This window comes from Diaphorina citri, unplaced genomic scaffold (genome assembly GCF_000475195.1).
Source record: "Diaphorina citri unplaced genomic scaffold, Diaci psyllid genome assembly version 1.1 scaffold1081, whole genome shotgun sequence".
NCBI lineage: Eukaryota > Metazoa > Arthropoda > Insecta > Hemiptera > Psyllidae > Diaphorina > Diaphorina citri.
Window position 1 is genome coordinate 29,232 of NW_007378510.1, and position 13,846 is coordinate 43,077.

Here is a 13,846-nt window from a genome sequence, read left to right on the forward strand (position 1 = left end):
GCTTAACGGAAAAAAAATGGCCAGGAGCTACACACATACATATTTTTATTCTACAGCAAATAGTCGCAGTTTAGCACTCTGGGTTCTACAGTTCACTTTGATGAAAAAAAACTGACTTTCAGGCTTACAACCTTCCTTGTAAGCGCTAAGTCGCGGGTCCAATTCCCGCCCCGGGGGCGAATTTTATCCTCAACACCTAAACAAATAAGTAAGGTTCGTTCTCGGAACGGCTGGCTTTCTCCCATCCCATCTTCCTTCTCTCTTCGCTTTCGGGACGATAAGACCCTAGCAGTTACAGTTCCCCTTCATCAAACCTCTTTTTTTTAAGCTGAAATTTTCTGTGTGTGTTTCAGTGGGGGCCGGTGATAGAATTGGATGGGCGTTCGGTCTGGGTCTAGAACGTATTGCCATGCAGTTGTACTCTATTCCCGACATTAGGATATTCTTCAGTGAAGACTCTGGATTCCTCAATCAGTTCAGAACTGAGGATGTGAATCAGAAGATTGTGTTCAAGGTAAGAACTTTTTTTTTTGTTCTTTTCTTTTTTTTTTTTCAAGTTTTTATTGAGGGAACTGTTACTTCCAAGGTCTTATCGTCCCGAAATCGAAGAGAGAATGAAGACGGGATACTAGAAAGCCGGCCGTTCCGAGAACGAACATTATCCGCTCAGGATAAAATCCTCCCCGGGCGGGAATCGAACCCGCGGCCTAGCGCTTACGAGGCAGACGCGCTACCAACCAAGCTAACTAGGCTGGCGGTAAGAACTTTATTGCCAGCCTATTTATCTTGGAGAGTAGAGCGCCTGTCTTGTAGATTTATGGAGCTTAGCACTCCTATAGGAAATTAGGTCCCCACACGGTCTCCCTAAGCCTCTAGGTGGGCTTTTTGTGTGTGACAGTTCCCTTTATCAAACCTCGTCAAAGTTGTAAGTTATTTTTGTTTGAAATTAAAATATTTTTCTCTTGGGAGCAACCTCTGTGGCCGAGTGGATATCACACTCGGCTTGCACGCCAGAGGTCCCGGGTTCGATTCCCGGCTTTGCCTGTTTCTCCTTGAGCCTGTTCAATTCTTCTTCTTTGGCTCTCAAATTTTATGAACTTTTCTTTCATTTTTGTTCTCAGCCGGTTACGGAGTAGCCCTCCCTAAGTATGTTGATTATTTCTCAATACAGTAGAACCTTGATTATTTCAATACTCTATTATTTCAACCCCAAAATCAGTTCAAAATAAGGTATTTATTAACCATTTTGTTCTTTTGTATCTAAATTTTGTGCCCTTTTCCATTGCTTTATACCGATTTTCAATTATTTCAACTATCCTTGGTACCAATTAGTTGGAATAATTGAGGTTCTACAGTACTTGCTATTCGATCATACATGTTCTGTGGTTTCCAATACCTAAATGAGAAGATAAAAAGCTCTAATTCCACCTCACTCGGAGAAACGCATTTAACTACATAGGATACCAAAAGCATTTCTTTCTCACTTGCTCCAAGAGACATCACGGTACTTGTGCAGAAGTCACATTCGTGGAATATTGCTACCAAAGGAACTGGCACAAACAACCTTTAATTTGACATATAGGTCGACCAGGTTTGGATAAGTCCTTCTATGGGGACAGACAGACAGACCGACCGACAGAGAGACAGACAACACCGAAGCGAATACAATAGTCCGTCCCTTATACCTTTTTATTACTATTGTAATAATAAAGGAAGGACCCTTTTCCATTGCTTTATACCGATTTTCAATTATTTCAACTATCCTTGGTACCAATTAGTTGGAATAATTGAGGTTCTACAGTACTTGCTATTCGATCATACATGTTCTGTGGTTTCCAATACCTAAATGAGAAGATAAAAAGCTCTAATTCCACCTCACTCGGAGAAACGCATTTAACTACATAGGATACCAAAAGCATTTCTTTCTCACTTGCTCCAAGAGACATCACGGTACTTGTGCAGAAGTCACATTCGTGGAATATTGCTACCAAAGGAACTGGCACAAACAACCTTTAATTTGACATATAGGTCGACCAGGTTTGGATAAGTCCTTCTATGGGGACAGACAGACAGACCGACCGACAGAGAGACAGACAACACCGAAGCGAATACAATAGTCCGTCCCTTATACCTTTTTATTACTATTGTAATAATAAAGGAAGGACGGACTAAAAAGGAGCTTTTTTTCCACGGACATGACTTCTGCATAATTACCGACATCACTGACTTCTGTATTCTTGCTCACAAAGGGTGTAACGTAACCTCATTAACACTCAGAACTCACCTACTGTGATGACTGATAGACCTCAAGGAAGTAGTTAAAAGGACAACTCCTTAATGATTTCTTGACATGCTGTTTAATGAAAGACACAAAATCTTTCCACTAGAAATTATTCCTGAACAAAATAAACCTAATAATAGGTGCACTTTAGGTATTTTTCACAGGAAAATCATGAAATTTCAAGAAAATTGGAGAAACGTATGCTTTTCGGCCAACTCACCTACTGTGATGACTGATAGACCTCAAGGAAGTAGTTAAAAGGACAACTCCTTAATGATCTCTTGACATGCTGTTTAATGAAAAACACAAAATCTTTACACTTGAAATTATTCCTGAACAAAATAAACCTAATAATAGGTGCACTTTTCACTTTAGGTATTTTTCACAGGAAAATCATGAAATTTCAAGAAAATTGGAGAAACGTATGCTTTTCGGCCTTTTTCCACTTTTTTGGAAATTTTATGCTCATTTGAAATTTCGCGGGGTTTAGTTTGTTTATCATGGAGGTTAGAGAATACTGGACAAGTTGTAAAATGCTGAAAAGTGAGGCTAATCTTGGAGGTGTGTGATCAGTGGCTGGGATAAAATTTTTTATCAAAAGTGAAGCCGATAGCTTCACTTTTTGTAACCCTTGCTCGTAGCGACTCCCTTCTATCCTCCTTGACCATTCGTTTATCAGTAGCGGGAATTTTTTCATTTTTTGAAATATCAAAAAAAGTGAAATTTTAACAAAACTTGAGTTCCGGGACTTCCGGGTTTGCTTGTTCGATTTTTCCATTTTTCTTTTCGGTTTCCGTTTCTTGCCTTTCTGTTAATTTTTGACATTATTAAAATGATGCTTCAGTTATCATAGGTATCGTCTTCGACATCAGCTTGCTAAAATGTTCCTCAGGTAATATGTGCTCGTGTATTTTTCAGCTTGTCTACCTACCTACCTTTCTGGTGCCCATACATGACATATCCTAAAGTCCGACTCGCCACAAAAACCCGTCCTTGTGTAGAAATCACTCAGAACTCACCTACTGTGATGACTGATAGACCTCAAGGAAGTAGTTAAAAGGACAACTCCTTAATGATTTCTTGACATGCTGTTTAATGAAAGACACAAAATCTTTCCACTAGAAATTATTCCTGAACAAAATAAACCTAATAATAGGTGCACTTTAGGTATTTTTCACAGGAAAATCATGAAATTTCAAGAAAATTGGAGAAACGTATGCTTTTCGGCCTTTTTCCACTTTTTTGGAAATTTTATGCTCATTTGAAATTTCGCGGGGTTTAGTTTGTTTATCATGGAGGTTAGAGAATACTGGACAAGTTGTAAAATGCTGAAAAGTGAGGGTGTGTTTATGAACAGGGCTGAGGGTGTGTTTATGAACAGGGCTGAGATGAGCTCGGACGACGTGAGATAGCTGTCCCGGCGGCAATTTTTAAAATTCATTTTAACACTCAGAACTCACCTACTGTGATGACTGATGACTGATAGACCTCAAGGAAGTAGTTAAAAGGACAACTCCTTAATGATTTCTTGACATGCTGTTTAATGAAAGACACAAAATCTCCAGCCTAGTTAGCTTAGTTGGTAGTGCGTCTGCCTTGTAAGCGCTAGGCCGCGGGTTCGATTCCCGCCCGATCATCATCAACAGAACTTGAGTTCCGGGTTTGCTTGTTCGATTTTTCCATTTTTCTTTTCGGTTTCCGCTCTTTCTTGCCTTTCTGTTAATTTTTGACATTATTAAAATGATGCTTCAGTTATCATGAAATATCAAAAAAAGTGAAATTTTAAATTTTTAACAAAAGTTGAGTTCCGGGTTTGCTTGTCCGATTTTTCCATTTTTCTTTTCGGTTTCCGCTCTTTCTTGCCTTTCTGTTAATTTTTGACATTATTAAAATGATGCTTCAGTTATCATAGGTATCGTCTTCGTCATCAGCTTGCTAAAATGTTCCTCAGGTACTAAGTGCTTGTGTATTTTTCAGCTTGTCTACCTACCTACCTTTCTGGTGCCCATACATGACATATTATCCTAAAGTCCGACTCGCCACAAAAACCCGTCCTTGTGTATAAATCTGTAGTGGACACAGGCCAGAATCCATTACCAAACAAGTACTTGTGCTCGTGTATTTTTCTTGTCTACCTACCTACCTTTCTGGTGCCCATACATGTCATATCCTAAAGTCCGACTCGCCACAAAAACCCGTCCTTGTGTATAAATCTGTAGTGGACACAGGCCAGAATCCATTACCAAACAAGTACAATATATTTGTCATTTATTTTTCAGGAGCTATTCTCGAGTGAACAGATGTATCGTCAAACCAGTTTTCAGCCGCCACACAAGCTGTTATCTTAACCTCCTGAGATAACAGATGTATCGTCAAACCAGTTTTCAGCCGCCACACAAGCTGTTATCTTAACCTCCTGAGATTCTCCACACATGCTGTGAAAAATGATGTTGAAAAGGCCACCCTCACTATCAACGGGAAAACTTACCATACTGACGATTACACCAATGTTACACCCAAGATTCTATCCTACCTCAACAAAAACCTTCATAATAAGAAATATCACCCACTGTGTATGTTGAAACAGAGGATAATCAATTTCTTCTACTCAGAATTTGTTGGTAAGAAGGGTAAGTTTACTGTTAGAAAACAATGAAGTTGTCTAAGTACCTTCTTTATATTGGTAGAATGAGGTTTTATTTGTTTAATTTATTAAGCTTTGTTATCAAAGTTTTTTTTTTCTTTTTTTTTTTGTCAACCCAAAGAATTTTGGATTTCTAAAAATTTTTTTTTTTTTTTTTTTTTTTTTTTTGTCAACCCAAAGAATTTTGGATTTCTAAATTTCCATCCATGAGTAGGTAGCTAGGTAGGTATGTTTATCAGACCATTTTACATTCTTCCCTCACAGGGACTCCAATCTTTTCCATCTATGACAGTATCTCCCCAGTTGTGACTGTGGAAGAAAATTTTGACAGTCTCCTTGTAGCTAAAGACCATGTGAGTCGGAGTAAGAATGACTGTTACTATGTGAACCGAGAGTATTTGCTTCGTGCACACACCACAGCTCATCAGAGTGAACTGATTCGGATGGGACTGGATAACTTTGTGGTGTTTGGTGATGTGTACAGGCGAGATCAGATAGACTCAACTCATTTCCCTGTGTTCCATCAGGCAGATGGAGTGCATTTACTCAATCGAGATCAGGTGAGTAGAGGAGACATTGGTGTAGGTACAAGTCTGAAGATCATGACTATTTTTACTCCCACCAGCCAAGAGTATTTTTACATAAAAAAGTGCAACAAAGTAGAATAGAATAGAATAGAATAGAATATACCTTGTTTATCCTGCTCGAATGAGACTAAAAAGTCCCTTTACCCCAGCAGTCTAAATTCCTCCTCTTCTTCTTCTTCCTCCTCCTCCTCCTCCTCTTCTTCCTCTTCTTCGTCCTCCTGCTATATTTTTACATAAAAAAGTGCAACAAAGTAGTCAAGGATCACAGGATATTTATTTATTTATTTACACAGTGAACGGGCATACCCTTTTCTATCTACCTATCTGTTTTACATATCGAGTTCCCTAGCTAACCTATCTAGCTTAGTCTATGAAATCTCCGGAGGAGGAGGAGAAGCATAATAAGAAGGAGAAGGGGGAAAGCCTAAGTCCCCCCCTAAATACAGCCCTGCCTTAACAAAAGCAAATGTGGGAAGCAATAATAATAATAGTGCTTATTTATACTGCTCGCATAGGACTGCAAGTTAAAGGCGATTGTACTCAAAGTTATTCATCGCGGAAGGAGCCCCGAAAAGATATCCTTCATAGAGCCAAATATGATGAAGAAACACTTCCAAATCCATATTGCAGATTTGGCATGACTTTTATCTGTACGAGTACACGGATTTTTACTTTCTATCGTAGCTTAACGGAAAAAAAATGGCCGGGAGCTACACACATACATATGTTTTTTCTACAGCAAATAGTCGTAGTTTAGCTCTCTGGGTTCTACAGTTCACTTTAAAAAACTGACTTTCAGGCTTACAACCTTCCTTGTAAGCGCTAAGTCGCGGGTCCAATTCCCGCCCCGGGGGCGAATTTTATCCTCAATGTGTTAACGGAAAACAGGAGCTACACACATACATATGTTTATTCTACAGCAAATAGTCGTAGTTTAGCACTCTGGGTTCTACAGTTCACTTTGATGGAAAAAAACTGACTTTCAGGCTTACAACCTTCCTTGTAAGCGCTAAGTCGCGGGTCCAATTCCCGCCCCGGGGGCGAATTTTATCCTCAAGCTCCGGACTTATTTGCACGGTCCTATAATAGGACCGTTTCTTCCTCGTTTTTCTTTAAATCACATGGTTTTTAGTCCTGCTAGTGCCAGAACAGTACCTCCCTAAATAGGTAAAAAAAATAGCGTCGATTGGTGAAATGAAAACCACATGTCTCCTGGGTTAAAATTATGAGTGATTTGATCCATTTCATAATGGACAGAGAAGAATATCCTCCTCTCTGATATAAGGATGCGATCATAGTGTGAACTGTAGACCACTTGTCCGCTAGAAATTAGAAAAACCGGAAGCCGCATTTTGGCAAGAGCAACCTGTGTTCAAGACTTCCTTCGTCCCAGTTACTAGAACCACTCTATCCGTGCTCTAAAGTTTCTTGCTTTTCAAAACGAACATTCGAAATAAAATCCACCGCCTCTTAATTAAACTAATAAAATAAAGTGTTTTATTTCAATAGTGTTTAAATAAATAAATAAAATACTTAAACTTAAATTTATTAGGTAGGTATACAAGAAGACATAGGTAGGTAATACATTGAACTTTTCAAACACGAAATAACGAAGGTAGGGATGAGGGGGGTAGGTAAGTTATTTTTTTAGTTAATTTGTTGTAAAAATCATCTTTATAAAAGATATCAGGGTCCTTGATGTTATACAGGTGTATAACATGGAATCTTCACATGGTGTAAAGTATGATAAGTACATGATGTTAAAACAGATGTTTTGTCGTTTGTTACATTTTAGGTCCAGATAAAATGACAAGACACGGTGACACAAGGTTGTTTTGATGGAATAGGACATACACTTGGGTTCTCTTTGTTTCGTTTGAAAGCTCGTTTCGGGTTTGCAGAATTCTGATTGGTGTTTCGAGGCTTTCGAGGCATTGGTGGAGTGTTGTCCAGTTAGTTGTTAGCCTGTAAGAAATTCAATACAGTCTAAATTAATAAGCGTTTATTTTGATTGTAATCTCAATGCAGATCTACTTAGTTGTTCAGTGAACTGCAGACCTCACTCTGAAAAAGATCCCTACGGGGCCCCCAAAGATACGACCAAACCCAGGATTCAATATTCAATGGTAAAATTTCCTTTATGTGTTGAACATTTTAATGCAGATCTACTTAGTTGTTCAGTGAACTGCAGACCTCACACTGAAAAAAGATCCCTACGGGGCCCCCAAAGATACGACCAAACCCAGGATTCAATATTCAATGGTAAAATTTCCTTTATGTGTTGAACATTTCTCCCAAATTTCATCAAAATTAGACAGACTGTCTCGTCTGAAAGTTAAGGTAGAAACACACTACTGTCACGTTCCATGAGCTCACAGGACGTGATAGTAGTGTTTCTAGCTATATACGACATTTATGAACAATTCATCACGGAATAAAAACGGTATACGTAGTTCATCAAAATTAGACAGACTGTCTCGTCTGAAAGTTAAGGTAGAAACACACTACTGTCACGTCCCATGAGCTCACAGGACGTGATAGTAGTGTTTCTAGCTATATACGACATTTATGAACAATTCATCACGGAATAAAAACGGTATACGTATTAAATAAGTTCATACTTTACCTTGGCTGTTTATTCTTCCTCTTCTTCCTCCTCTTATTGATGGAATACATGATAAAGCATCACTAGTGAATAGCTGCTAGCCACCAGCTCTTCAAGAACTTCAGTAAATAACTACCAAAACACCTCTTTAAAACCACCAGAAAAGTTACTTGCATTTAAATCATATCTTCCTTTCTTCAGATCTCAGAGTCCATAGGACAAAACATAGTCATATTTGAACAGGGAGGAGTTCACACAGATGAAAAACAAGCAAGACACACCCTAGATGCTACCAAAGTTATGGAACAAAAGCTGAAAAACTCCCTTGTGAAACTTGCCAAGATTTTGTTTGGAGATGGTATGTACCTGATGAGAGTGTCAAGAAAACAATCTTGTCCTGGGAAACTAAACTCAGATAAGAATTTTAGGAATAGATTTTTCTAAAGAAAACCACATTTTTATTTTATTAAATTAATATGATTATTTTCAACTTTTTGAGACCAATTAACTGTTAGGTAGCTATATCCCAGCTATTGTCTCTTACTATTAATGAGAGTGTCAAGAAAACAATCTTGTCCTTGGAAACTAGACTCAGATAAGAATTTTTAGGAGTAGATTTTTCCCAAGAAAACCAAATTTTCATTTTATTAAATTAATATGATTATTTTCAACTTTTTGAGACCAATTAACTGTTAGGTAGCTATATCCCAGCTATTGTCTCTTACTATTACACATTGATTTGTTTTTGGGCTTCATTGGGCCTTTGTGAGAGGCCCTTTATGTAAATCTCAGCAAGGGCTACATAATCTAGTTACTCTACAGTTTTCCGTTCTGTTCCTCAGACATACAAATGAGATGGATCTCCGAGTATTTCCCATTCACACATCCTTCCTGGGAGCTAGAAATTCTGCTCAACGATAAGTGGGTGGAAATCCTCGGCTGTGGCGTTATTCGACATGAAATTCTGGATAGAGGTAAGAAATGCTGCTTGAGAAGTATTATGAAATGCTGCTCATTGCTCAAAACTAATCTTCTATAAATTTCTTGATGTTCCATTTATTATGGCTACTTATGAGGACGTCGAAAAAACATCATCAGTTATTGAGCACTTGCTTGGATTAACATTAGGCTGATGTGAAAATTTGACAATACCTACCTAGAATCTGAAAAAATTGTTTTGGCACACCTTTTTTTGGTCGATTTCATTGTTGTTCTAATTCCAATTAAATACACCGAGGTCTTTGATATTAGCAAGTTTTTCAACCAAAATTAGCGTCCCTTTAACTGAACTCTTTAACGCTATTTGACGAAAACTCGGTTCTGCACATGCGCAGAACCAAGTTTTCGTCAAATAACTTTAAAAAGTTCAGTTAACGGTTAACGGGATGCCAATTTTAGTTCCAAAAACTGGCTATTGTCTAATTTATATGTAACCAAGTCTTCATATTCTTCATAGGCAATGGTTTTACCCTTTCTTCCAGTCTTACTTTAATTCTTTGGTCTTTTCCTCTTTGACGTAGCCCCAAGTATTCAGAATTTTACCCACTTCCACCTTACACCCCCCCCCCCAAAAAAAATACTTCAACTCTTCCTCCTCTTCTTCTTCTTCCTCCTCCTCCTCCTCCTCTTCTTCCTCTTCTTCGACCTGAGCAAATAAATCATAAATGAAATTAAAAACTGAACTGTGTCATTACATGTAAAATACACAAGACCTTGTTTAACTGCTGGGGCTGGGGAAAAGGGACCTTTTAGTTTTATTCGAGCAGTATAAACAAGTTATATTCTATTCTTTTCTAATAGGGAACTAAGCTGAATGAAGATTAAAATTACTGTTAGTAAAATGAAAATGCCGAAACCCTTTAAAATCTTTTTCGTCTCAATTTAAGCCGGGTGTCGGTCGCTTCGAACTCTTGACATTTGCGCGTCTCCTAACACGCTTGATTACTATTGACTCCAATTGATTGATTTGATTGACTGTTCATTTGAATTTATTGAATTTTCTATTTTACTCATTTATTCAGTTTAAATCGAATGAAATATTCCTTCCCTTCTCTCATTCTTTCATATCTTCTCTATTTCTTACATTTCTTTCGTTATGTTCTCTCTTTCTTACCTCTTCCTCCTTCTCCTCTTCGTCGTCAGAGATCTTCAGGTAGATGGGGTTCTCCTCCTCCTCATCATCTCTCTTCACCTCCTCTTCCTCCGGGGATTCTGGGGCGTCCTTCTTCTTGCCGGGACGCTCGCCGAACCATTTGGGTAACTTAGCTGGAAAAATGGACGTCGAAAAAGCATTTGATCAGTTATTTGAGCACTCAATTAGTTTAACTAGCCTAATATTAATAATAATTTTGTTTATTGTTTTCTATAAAATAATTTCACAAAGTAATCATTTTGTTCCTTTTTAATTACAGTAAGTTCCTACTTTTCAGAAACTGTTGGAAAATTTGGCAAATACCTGCAATTGAAGAATATTGTTTTGGCACATCTTTTTTTTTGGTCGATTTCATTGTTATTCCCATACGTTCTTTGAATTTGTCCAATTTAAATGCATTCAAGTCTTCATAAGTAGATGCTGGTTTTATCCTGTCTTCCAGTCATGTTTTAATTCTTTGTTCTTTTCTTCTTTGGCGTAGTCCCAAATATTCAGAATTATGTTCCTACCCACTTCCACTTTATACTTCCCTCTTCTCCAAAAATAAAACACTTCAAACGCCCCCCAATAAACTTACTTTTCTGGCGGTTTCCAAATTGGTCAACCTTCTCGGCGTACTGTTTTTCCAAACTTTCCTTCGTCAGACTCAGGTAGCCCTAAATAGGTGGAATTTACCATCAAACGGAAAACAAACAGAAAGAAAACAAAAACAACAAAATGAAAAACAAAGGGTAGCACAACAGGGTGGGGGGACTGCAAGGGGGAATACATAGAATTGCGAGGGGAAATGCAGGGGTACAAAATGCGTAAAGTAATCGTCATCGTTTAGATTACTTGGAAGAAGAAGATGTTAGTAAGGAAAATGAAAAGTTAGTCTTTATGGTACAAAGAAAATTTAGGGACAGGGTTTGAAAATCCGGGACGTGCTTGTTTCTAATTTCTAGGTCTCTAGAGTGTACAGACTGTACAGTTTGAAGAAAAGGGATGTGGCTAACAGCTAACATTGGTAGAAAACAGACCACCTAACATACTCGAAGGAGTTGCTACGTCTATGGTTTCGGTGTACGATAAATTATTTTCGAAATGCACATAATAAGGGATTTATGTGTAGTATTTTTTGTACAATCATTTTACATTTAAGCTTAGGGTATTCAAACATGAAAAATATCTTTCTAACTAGATAGCAGGTTTCAAAGTATGTCTCCAAAATAAGCCTTTATAAAATTCTAAAATCCATACAACTTTGTCATCGAAAAGTTTTCTAGTTCGAAATTGTAAGCTGGGGAAAAGGTCCAACAACTGCTTTTCTACTGAAAAGAATATAAGAAGAGCTAAAAACTAGGGGATCGGTAAGCTTTCTGTACAAAGTGTGACTAAAAGCTGAGAGAAGTTGTTGCGGTGCTACTGCTCTGCAGCTACTTACTGGCTTTTCTTTTCTGGAAAGTTTCAAACCGGGATTTCCATATTTTTTGTTGCTCTTCGCTCGACAAATTGTCCCAACCCTACGTTGTTGGGGAGTTGAAATTGTGTTTTTTTCAAACAAAAAACATAATTATTGAGAACATGGGTTATTATTTCAAGATTTTCAAGGAGTTTAAGAAATGCCTAATTACATAACTTGTATAAGAATTTGTATGATAAATGAAAAGGACGATAAATGCAAAGTAGAATTTGTCAATACATACATACAGGTCTAAAAGTGCAAATTGACATCCAATAGTCGAACAGTTATTTAAAAGGGACTTTTAAATATAGGAATAAACTTTTTTAAAGTGCAAATCCCATTCCACAAATAGAGAAAATAGATCTCATATTCCATATTCACATTCAAATGGTTCATAACAAAATTTTCAATGCTTCTCCAAAAAGTGGGTGCTTTTTTGGAAGAACACAACGATAACTTTGATAACTCACTCTTTCTTCTCTTTAAGAACCGTTCATATCGGGTTTTCCATACTTTTTGTTGTTCTTCTAAGATCAATTCGTCCCATCCCTAAGTTTAGAGTGTTGTGTTAAAATAGAGAAAGTAAAGAAAAAGAAATGAATATAATATGTAGAAGAAGTGTTAGAAAATGTGAGAGAAAGAGAACAAAATGAAAATTGTTATTTGAGGCTGTGACTGAAAAAATTGTTTTATCTTTTAGGAGGTTCTTAAAATGATAATATGTATAGCTATAATTCTAGCAATCACTTTACAGAGATAATATTTTACTCTCTTTGAGTTTAGAAAGCGTTTTATTGAAACCTCTAAAATCTCTCTAAAATTTTGGTCACAGATTTAAATAACAAATTTCATTAAAATAAAATATGAATCTGAAATAAAATCATTCTGAGCGTGTTTCCAATAAGTTGAAATGAGATTTCAGTGTCCAATGCCCATGTTGAAATGCACTTTGGGCTTCCTCACAAGCCCAGACGCTTGAAAAGGCCAAAAATGGAACAACGTTAAGTCAACAGGAGACTGTAGACTTGACTCATTAATCATAATAATTTTTCAGATAACAAATTTCATGAAAATAAAAGATGAATCTGAAATAAAATCATTCTAAGCGTGTTTCCAATAAATTGAAATAAAATTTCAGTGTCCAATGTCCATGTTGAAATGCACTTTGGGCTTCCTCACGAGCCCAGACGCTTGAAGAGCAGCCAAAAATGGAACAACGTTAAGTCTTGACTCATTAATCATGATAATGGTCACCTATTTGTAATTAACTAGTTATGAAAATAAGGCCAATTGTAAAAATAAGGCTTTATTACCGCCCGCACACTATCAATACTATTTACAATACTAACTTATCGTTATATGAAATAGTATTGTCATTAAAATTGATTGGGTGCCAGTGGTATAAGGTATAAGACCTCATTTTGTTTCGGTCTCTGTGACCTTTAGATTTCTATGTCTACATTGTCTACTGAATACTTACGCCTTCAAACAGCTTCTTCTTGTCGTCATAGGATCTGGTATCTACACGACGTTCATATTTGGAGGCTACTTGGATTTTAGGCTGAAAATCGAAGGAAGAGATCATTAATGTAGTTACGATGGAGTGAAAAGTCCTAATTTCTAAAAAACCTGTGCTTCACTATATTCTACCGCTTGCGCTCTTTCGTTAAATATGTAGGTACTACGTAGTAATCTGTTACAATGAAATTTGTTATCTTGAAGTTAGAACACCTAAAAAATGATTTTTTGTTGGAACTGTCTAATCAAGAGCGATTGTAAGCTTTTGCGTTACTAACAATATGATCCTACTTACTGGGTACTTTCCGGTAAGGGCTCTGAAAAACAAGAACAAAAATTCAAGTCGTTAGTAAGATAGTAAGTGTGAGAGATGACTATTTGTCGTGGATCTTAGAGGATCTCACTTTTCCTGATATTTGTAGACATTAGGTGATTAGGCAATGGAATGGGATGTTTCCTTCATCTGGTGTTTCAATAAATTACTTCAAAATCTCCAATATTTCCCTCCAATGAAAAAAAAAAAAATACCCCCCAGATAGATACTCGTACGTCCCCTTTTGTTTATCAAATTTGATCTTGAGGTTTTGTACAGTTAACCATGTTGGGGTTTTACAG

General features: G+C 37.1%; 2 protein-coding genes and 1 long non-coding RNA gene across 14 annotated transcripts in view; 2 read left to right on the forward strand and 1 right to left on the reverse strand.

The window, feature by feature from the left end:
* The first annotated feature begins 4,079 nt into the window (after nucleotides 1-4,079).
* LOC113469451 lies at nucleotides 4,080-4,608 on the forward strand. The gene is made up of 2 exons (XR_003392864.1): nucleotides 4,080-4,232; nucleotides 4,561-4,608. It is a non-coding gene; the product is annotated as an uncharacterized LOC113469451 (long non-coding RNA).
* Nucleotides 4,609-4,856: 248 nt separating this feature from the next.
* Nucleotides 4,857-7,950, forward strand: LOC103514100 (probable phenylalanine--tRNA ligase, mitochondrial). Its single transcript, XM_026827144.1, has 3 exons — nucleotides 4,857-4,911; nucleotides 5,190-5,485; nucleotides 7,891-7,950. Exons 1-3 carry the CDS (start codon nucleotides 4,857-4,859, stop codon nucleotides 7,948-7,950), a joined length of 411 nt encoding a protein of 136 aa, XP_026682945.1.
* Nucleotides 7,131-13,846, reverse strand: part of LOC103514096 (troponin T) — a 29,013-nt gene continuing 22,297 nt past the window's right edge. For 8 of the 12 annotated variants that reach the window (XM_026827152.1, XM_026827146.1, XM_026827157.1 and 5 more), the window contains 7 exons: nucleotides 13,527-13,548; nucleotides 13,194-13,274; nucleotides 10,847-10,925; nucleotides 10,231-10,382; nucleotides 9,721-9,762; nucleotides 8,139-8,165; nucleotides 7,131-7,477 (listed from right to left, as the gene is read on the reverse strand). In XM_026827152.1, the coding sequence (XP_026682953.1) occupies nucleotides 8,148-8,165; nucleotides 9,721-9,762; nucleotides 10,231-10,382; nucleotides 10,847-10,925; nucleotides 13,194-13,274; nucleotides 13,527-13,548 (394 nt within the window). In that variant the 3' untranslated portion in view covers nucleotides 7,131-7,477; nucleotides 8,139-8,147. Of the gene's footprint in view, nucleotides 7,478-8,138; nucleotides 8,169-9,720; nucleotides 9,763-10,230; nucleotides 10,383-10,846; nucleotides 10,926-11,692; nucleotides 11,772-12,183; nucleotides 12,263-13,193; nucleotides 13,275-13,526; nucleotides 13,549-13,846 lie in introns of all 12 variants that reach the window. The other 4 variants (XM_026827150.1, XM_026827149.1, XM_026827154.1 and 1 more) reach the window with 4 other exon arrangements.

What these genes read in the sequence shown, in the direction of transcription:
- LOC103514100 (XM_026827144.1), top strand. Translation starts at nt 4,857, where the DNA reads ATGTTGAAACAGAGGATAATCAATTTCTTCTACTCAGAATTTGTTGGT. An exon ending in AGAATTTGTTGGTAAGAAGG is followed by an intron (nt 4,912 to 5,189) that starts GTAAGTTTACTG and finishes CTTCCCTCACAG; the next exon opens with GGACTCCAATCTTTTCCATC. An exon ending in ATTTACTCAATCGAGATCAG is followed by an intron (nt 5,486 to 7,890) that starts GTGAGTAGAGGA and finishes ATGAGCTCACAG; the next exon opens with GACGTGATAGTAGTGTTTCT.